Source organism: Oryctolagus cuniculus, chromosome 7 (assembly GCF_051225735.1).
Source record: "Oryctolagus cuniculus isolate XC-2025 breed Fujian yellow rabbit chromosome 7, ASM5122573v1, whole genome shotgun sequence".
Taxonomy (NCBI): domain Eukaryota; kingdom Metazoa; phylum Chordata; class Mammalia; order Lagomorpha; family Leporidae; genus Oryctolagus; species Oryctolagus cuniculus.
Window position 1 is genome coordinate 137,688,893 of NC_142873.1, and position 7,701 is coordinate 137,696,593.

At 55.7% G+C, this 7,701-nt stretch overlaps 1 protein-coding gene across 2 annotated transcripts; it reads left to right on the top strand.

The window, feature by feature from the left end:
• Positions 1–1,724: 1,724 nt before the first annotated feature.
• Positions 1,725–7,248, top strand: C7H1orf216 (chromosome 7 C1orf216 homolog). 2 transcript variants are annotated; one of them, XR_011390785.2, is made up of 3 exons: positions 1,725–1,962; positions 4,590–6,709; positions 6,829–7,248. XR_011390785.2 is itself a non-coding variant. In XM_002720692.6 (2 exons), exon 2 carries the CDS (start codon positions 4,595–4,597, stop codon positions 5,267–5,269), a length of 675 nt encoding a protein of 224 aa, XP_002720738.1. In that variant the 5' UTR covers positions 1,725–1,962; positions 4,590–4,594; the 3' UTR covers positions 5,270–7,248. The 2 variants fall into 2 exon arrangements, 1 of the variants encoding a protein (XP_002720738.1); XM_002720692.6 differs by having other exon boundaries at positions 4,590–7,248.
• The last annotated feature ends 453 nt before the right edge of the window (positions 7,249–7,701 follow it).

The window sequence follows — 7,701 nt, forward strand, 5'->3', positions numbered from 1 at the left end:
CAGCTGGGACTCGAGCCGGCACCCATATGGGAAGCTGGCACCAGAAGTGGCTTTACCGACTACACTATAGTGCCAGCCCGGCAAGGGGATCTTGCAGTAGGAGAGGGAAAGGGGAAAGGGAGGGGAAGGGGAAAGGGGAGGGAAAGGGGAGGAGACATGGCCTTAGGGCCTGGGTATGAATGGGGCTGAAGTCACCACCTATATTCTCTTAGCTGTTACCCAAACTTTGACTTTTGCCTTCTATCCCCTATTCTGTTTTAAAATTGCAGTTGTTGTGATCATAATTTTTTCTCTCCAGTTCCCCTGCTTCTGCATGTAGGTTTGTTGGTGTCGGGCGATGTGCCATCGGGTCTCCAGGTTGTAGAATGGTGAGTCAGAATCACGTGGGAACCGGAAGAGGATGCTTCCTAGGGTCAGAAATGACTCTGTTCTCTAATTGCAAACTGAGCTCTCTACACACGTACTACAAGGAGGAAGGGAGTGACGGGGATCAGGGTCAGTGAGTGGAACTCTGACAAGCTACTCCAGCTTGGGACCGAGGACTTTCTTATCCAGTTACATCTGTGCACATGGGCAACTGCACAGGAACCCACTGTGCAGGCGCCACGGAGGGCGTCTGTGCCTAGCAGGAATTCTCTGCAACCTGAGCTCTGTCCCAGGGGACTCTTTCTATTTTTTTTTTTTTAAAGATTTATTTATTTATTTGAAAGTTAGAGTTACACAGAGAGAGAAGGAGAGGCAGAGAGAGAGAGAGAGTGTGTGTGTCTTTCATTCCTGCTTCATTCCCCAAGTTGCTGCAATGGCCAGAGCTGCACAGATCTGAAGCCAGGAGCCAAGAGCTTCCTCCGGGTCTCCCATGTGGGTGCAGGGGCCCAGGACTTGGGCCATCTTCTACTGCTTTCCCAGGTCATAGCAGAGAGCTAGATCAGAAGTGGAGCAGCGGAGACTCGAACCAACACCTATATGGGATGCCGGCATTGCAGGCGGTGGCTTTACCCAATACGCCACAGCATATTAAAAAAAAAAAAAAAAAAAAAAGTAGCCTTCAGTCTGGCTTTGTGGTGCAGTGGGGTAAGCCCAGGCCTGCAATGCCAAGATCCATAGGAAGGCTGGCGGAGTCCCTGCTGCTCCACTTCAGATCAGGCTCCCTGCTAATGTACCTGGGAAAGCAGCAAAGGATGTCCCAAGGGCTTGGACCCCTGCCACTCAAGTGGCAGACCCAAATAGAGTTTCAGGCTCCTGGCTCCACCATTGTAGCCACGGCCATTTGGGGGCTGGATCTCTTCTCTCCCTCTCTGGAACTCTGCCTTTCAAATACATAAATAATTTTTTATATGGGGCGTGCACTTTTTAAATTTTTTTTAAATTTATTTGACAGAATGATAGTGAGAGACAGAAAGGTCTTCCTTCCGTTGGTTCACTCCCCAAATGGCCGCTGAGGCCCCTAAATAATTTTTTTAAAGTAGCTTTCATTAATGATGAATCAGATGTGCACACAATTAATATAAAATTCCAGATTTTGATCAAAGGAACATAAGTGCTCTGAGATGATACAAAGCGGGGGACCAGTCTTGTCTCGGGGATCACAGAAGGTTTCTCAGATCTGAAATGTGGGGAAGCCTAGCCAGGAGACAACATTTCAGGCAGAGGCTGCGGTGCGTGCCACAGCCTCGAGGAAGGAGGGGCCCAGCGAGCGCCGTTAGGCGACAGCCAGACCTGGAAGGCCTGGCCTTGAGCAGCCGGCGCGGGGGAGGCGGCTGCGGCGCAGGGGCCCCGCGCAAGGCTCTCACGCAGAACCGAACCGGCCCACGTGGGCCGCCCCAACCCCGCCCCGCCGCGCAGACGCCGCCAGCAGCCGCAGTCAGGGCCCGGGCCGCGGGAAAGCCCGGGCGAGACACCTCCAGGCCAAGCGGGGCGCGCCGGAACCAGAGCCAGCTGCGCCGGAGCGGGCGCCTCCAGGCCGTGAGTCCGGGCCGAGGGGGAGGACTGGGGGCCCCGCCGCGGGGGCCGGGGGCTGGGGGCTGCAGCCCGCGCCCAGCGGCCCCTCCGCGGAGCTCTGCGGGGACGGCCTCTGCCCTGTTTCCCCGGGGACGTCTCCGGCAGCGCCAGGAAGGAAGGGCGGCAGCCGCCGCTCCCGGCCCTGGCAAATTGCGGATTAACTGGGGGTGGGGCCGGGGTCTGATCCCCATTTTACTATCGCTGAGAACCCAGGATCCTCAGCGCCACCACCAGCCCATTCCAGCCTGCTTAGGAAAAAGACTCGGGGGAGGCTCCAGGCACCTAAGTGCACACTTTGGTGGGAGGCCTGGGGGTCCGCAGGTCACCGCGGGAATCGTTCCCACTGGATCCTTCCAGGCCTTCTGCCCTCTCCCAACTGTGGGAAGAGCTTGTGCCACCTTAGGGGTCCCCCTGGGGCCTGCTGCCCTTACCTTGTACCCCTTAGTGACCCTCCGGTTTCCCTGTCCTGGGAGTAAGTGTGTGGTCGTGGTCGGGAGAAACCTCTTCTCAGTTCAGACCGGGATTTTGGTGGAAGCCCTGCTAGGAAGAGGGATGCCCTTTGCACTCCCTCCTGGAACTCCGGATGGGGCAAACTAGGGCCAGGATGCAGGTGGTGGGGGAAGAGGGATGGCGCATCGGGCGCGGCACCTCAGTGCTTGCTCCAGGAGCATGATGGGGGGAGCTGGAGGAAGGCATGAGGAACTGTGTTTACATTTATTAAGGGCGGGGCAGATGGAGGGGGGATTCTCAGGCAGGCCTCAGAGCATTTGCCGGGTGGAGAGGGAGGAGCTTAGAGGGGAAGGGAGAGGCAGGCACTGCAGGCCAGAGCCATAGTGGAGCGCAACAATAGTGGATCTTGAGCTCCTGGAGCAGTCGGATGTGATGGGAGGCAGGGTGCGGGTGCTCAGGGCCATTAGGCCATGTAGATCTTTGAGAGGAGTTCAGGAACAGTACTCACTCAATTTTTAAATTTGCATTTTAAAATTCATTTATTTATGGGGCTGGCATTGTGGCATAGCGGGTAAAGCCACCGCCTGCAGTGCCAGCATCCCATATGGGCGCTGGTTTGAGTCCCAGCTGCTCCACTTCCAATCCAGCTCTCTGCTGTGGCCTGGGAAAGCAGTGGAAGATGGCCCAAGGCCTTGGGCCCCTGCACCCTCATGGGTGACCTGGAAGAAGCTCCTGGCTCCTGGCTTCAGATTGCCACAGCTCCGGCCATTGCAGCCATCTGGGGAGTGAACCAGCGGATGGAAGGTGTCTCTCTCTCTCTCTCTCTCTAACTCTGCCTTTCAAATAATTAAATAAATCTTTTTTAAAAAATTCATTTATTTATTTGAAAGGCAGTGACATGGCCGGCGCCGCGGCTCACTAGGCTAATCCTCTGCCTGCGGTGCCGGCACACCGGGTTCTAGTCCCGGTCGGGGCGCCGGATTCTGTCCCGGTTGCCCCTCTTCCAGGCCAGCTCTCTGCTGTGGCCAGGGAGTGCAGTGGAGGATGGCCCAGGTGCTTGGGCCCTGCACCCCATGGAAGACCAGGAGAAGCACCTGGCTCCTGCCATCAGATCAGTGCGGTGCGCCGGCCGTGGCGGCCATTGGAGGGTGAACCAACGGCAAAAGGAAGACCTTTCTCTCTGTCTCTCTCTCTCACTGTCCACTCTGCCTGTCCAAAAAAAAAAAAAAAAAAAAAAAAAAAAAAAAAAAAAAGTCAGTGACAGAGAGAAGAGAGAAATACCAATCTTCTGTCTACTAGTTCACTCTCCAAATGGCTGCAACAGCGAGGGCTGGGCCAAGCTGAAGCCTGGAGCCAGGAACTCCATCCTGGTCCCTATGTGAGTGGTAGGGGCCCAAGTACTTGGGCCATCTTCCACGGCCTTCCCAGATGCATTAACAGGAAACTGGATTGGAAGTAGAGCAGCTGGGACTTGAACCAGCTTTCTGATATGGGATGCCAGCATTGCCACAACAGCTTCACCTGCTGTGCAACCACGTTGAGCCCCCAAATTTACATGTTTAGCCACAGGAAGAGAGATTAGTGAAAAGGCTGTGGCACTAGTCCAGGTAAAAAATGGCCTGAGCCAAACGAAATTGAAGAGGAAGAATTGTCTGAATTTGGTGATTGATAAGAGATGAGGGACGGAAGGAAAATGCTTATTCCAGGATGCTTCCGGGCTCTGGCTGGGGTGGCTGAACAGGGAGCAGAGCCGTCTTGCTGAGGACACGAAGATGGGAGCTGGCTGGGACTGGGAGATTTCCAGGGGCCTGTGGGTGGCTGCAGGGCTGGGTAACAGTTGGATCTGGGCTGGAGACAGATTGGAGAGTCACCAGCATATGATGATTCCCAAAGCTGCAGCCCACAGCCGGGTCATCTGGGGAGAAGCGTGTAGAACGAAAAGGCAGCCTGCCTCGGAGCGCTGAAAAACACGCTGTGCAGGCTACTGCAAAGGAGCAGTGAGGGAGGTGGGGACCAGCAGGGGCAGTGCGAGCCCAGCCAAGGGGAGGGGATGACAAGGAGCTGCCAGGCGTGTGCCTGCTGCCCTGTGGCCAGGCTGCTGTGGCTCTGTCCTGTGTGACTCTTCTGCTTCCCCTTTGCAGACCAGATGTTCGCCATGGAGCCAGGGCTAGCTGAGGGGGGCCCGTTCCTGGGGGGCCCGCCCCCCGGAGTATGCCAGCCCCAACCAGACAGCAACTCCAACTTCATGGCAAATCCCAGGGACGCCAATGAGAACTGGCACGGGATGCCAGGCACCGTGGAGCCCGTCCTGAGGAGGAGCTCCCCCGAGCAGCCCTCCAACAACCAGGCTCCCAGAGCCCCCGAGGAGGGCGTCCGCAGCCCCCCGGAGGGAGCAGAGATTCCCGGGGTTGAGCCTGAGAAGATGGGGGGCACCAGCACACTCTGCTCCCCTCTGGAGGACAACGGCTATACCAGCAGCTCCCTGAGTATCGACAGCCGCAGCAGCAGTCCTGAGTCTGCCTGTGGGACCCCTCGAGGCCTGGGCCCCCCGGATCCTCTTCTGCCCTCCGTGGCCCAGGCTGTGCAACAGCTGCAGGCTCAGGAGCGCTATAAAGAGCGGGAGAAGGAGAAGCACCATGTGCACCTGGTGATGTACCGGCGCCTGGCACTGCTCCAGTGGATCCGGGGCCTGCAGCACCAGCTGGTTGACCAGCAGGCCCGGCTGCAGGACAGCTTCGATACCATCTTAGACAATCGCAAGGAGCTTATCCGGCGTTTCCAGCAGAAGGCAGCACCATCTAGGCCCCAGGACCAGGGCTAAGGCTGTGCCCCCACAAGTGTGCGAGGGTATATATGTGTATGTTTGCAGGCATGTGTGTGGCTGTGCACAAATAAGTATATGATTATTTGCTAGCTTGAGTGCGGGTAAGCATAATGAATGAGTGTGTATGTGCTAACATAAAAACGGGTGTGTGCAGGTATGTGTGAATGAGCTTGAGTGTGCTGTTACATGTGAGTATGTAAGAATGAACATGTATGTAGCATGTATGTAATGGAGTGAATTTGTATATGCAAGTGTGGACAGGTACCCAACAGCGTGTGTATGTGCATAAGTGAGGATGTTTATGCACAAGATGTGTGTGTGTGTGTGTGAATGTGTAGGCATGTGCTAGGTGTGTGTGAGTGAACCCCTGTGTGTGCAGGCCTATATGTCGGGGTGCATATGTATTTGCAGACAGACTGGTGAGCAGGTGCCTACTGATTTCATCTGCACACATCCTGTGTTACCCGTGGCCTACACCAGCCTTTGTTTTCCTCTGGGTCTCACTGTCCCCCAATGAAAAATGGCTGGCCTGCTGTCAGTTGAAGGATGTACCCTGCTGTCATCTATCTGTGGCTGATCCATTCTCCTAGAATTTTCCAGACCATTTCTCTTCATCTCTTCCCCTCACTTATCCTATACCTTGCTCTTCTCGCTCACTGTCCTTGATGCTGGCTTTGCTGTGAGGGGTTTAGAGGCTGTTCTGGCCTACCACAGCATTTTGTAACAATATTTATTTATTTATTTGAAAGGCAGTGTTACAGAAAGAGAGAGAGGTCTCCCGTGCACTGAATCATTCACCAAATGGCCATAAGGCAAGTTCAGCCTCCTGGGCCTGGCGATCTGATGGTGGTCTCTCAGCAGCTTCCCAGTCTGATGAGGGTGTCTTGGCCCTGCCTGAGAGAGCCCTGCATGAGATTGTCCTTGTCCTAAGTCGCCTGTCTGGAGCCAGGAGCTTCTTCTGGGTCTCCCATGTGGCTGCAGGGCCCCAGGGACTTGCGCCGTTTTTCTGATGCTTTCCCAGGTGCATTTGCAGGGAGCTGGATCAGAAGTGGAGCAGTTGGGACTTGAACCGGCGCCCGTATGGGATGCTAGCATTGCAGGCAACAGCTTGACCCGCCACGCCACAACACCAGCCCCCTGCCATAGCATGTTATCTACAGTTTTTCAGAGCAGTTGGTGGAGAATTGGCTTGAGGGAAGGAAATTGGGAGCGGGAAGGTGCAGCTCATGGCAGGAGGTGGCAGGGAAGGTTGGGGACTATTCCTCTTGGGCTCTGCCATTGGACACACTGGACATGGTGATAGGGAAATGACAGTGGCAGAGCCCTTTGAGGAACAGGAGAGTGGAAATTCTAACATAGCAGGTCCCTAACCGACCGAAGCATTGACTTAAGTTTCTGCCGAGAAGGAACGTGCGCTCACAAGCTTGCAAGAAATAGGTGGGTGTTCCAAGGCAGTCGGGGAAAAACCTCTCCCTGCCCCCTCTGTGCCTGTGCCTTGCTGTGCGTCTCTGGCTTTCGCAGTTTTGCCTGTTAATTGGGTTGGTCCCTTTCTGCAGGGCGAGACTGTGGGCAGGAGGCAGCATCAGCCCAGCCTCGGGCAGCTCTTGGATGGCCTTTCAACAGGGACAGGCTCCAGCAGAGGCTCCGAGAGCTGTTGAGTGGTCATGTCTTGGGCAGGACCAACGACTGAGGTAGCTGAACTCTCGGCTCTGCTCCTGGGAGCCGAGAGAATGTGAGGTTGCTGTGGGTGAGGCTACGCCGTCGGGCCCTCAGTCTCCATGTCTGCCGTGCATAGAGGATCTTGCTGTCCATCTCGAAAGAGTTCCATCCCGAGGAGTGGGTGGGGGAAAGGTACAGGGAGAGGGCGTGAAATGTGGACCCTGGGCTCTTGGTGTCTGTAGCTCCTGCATGCTGAGCGTGAACCTGCTGCCTGGCCTAACCCAGGATGAATAAACTGGGGCCAAGAGTGGAACTTCGCAAGTGTGTGTCTCTGTTCTGTTGTCTGGTGTCCTCTTCTTCACCGACCTCCCTTTGGGCAGGGGCCTGTGCTGGGAGGTAGGGGGCGGTGGTCAGGAGAGACACTGGGGAGGAGTTCAGCCTCCTGGGCCTGGCGATCTGATGGCGGTGTCTCAGCAGCTTCCCAGTCTGATGAGGGTGCCTTGGCCCTGCCTGAGAGAGCTCTGCATGAGGTTGTCCTTGTCCTAAGTCGCCTTGGAGCCGAATAGATTGTAAGGTGTGTGACTCTGCCCACCCGGCCTCCCACCATCACATACACAACACTGCTATTCAATCATAGCCTGGAGTCCCCACTGCCCTTAAGGGTCCTGGACTGGGAGAGACTGAGGTAGGAACCAGAGAGTGTATCTCCTGTTTTACGCTAGTGCATATGGTTTAATAATTTCTAATTTTCCCCCATGCTTGCAGCACTC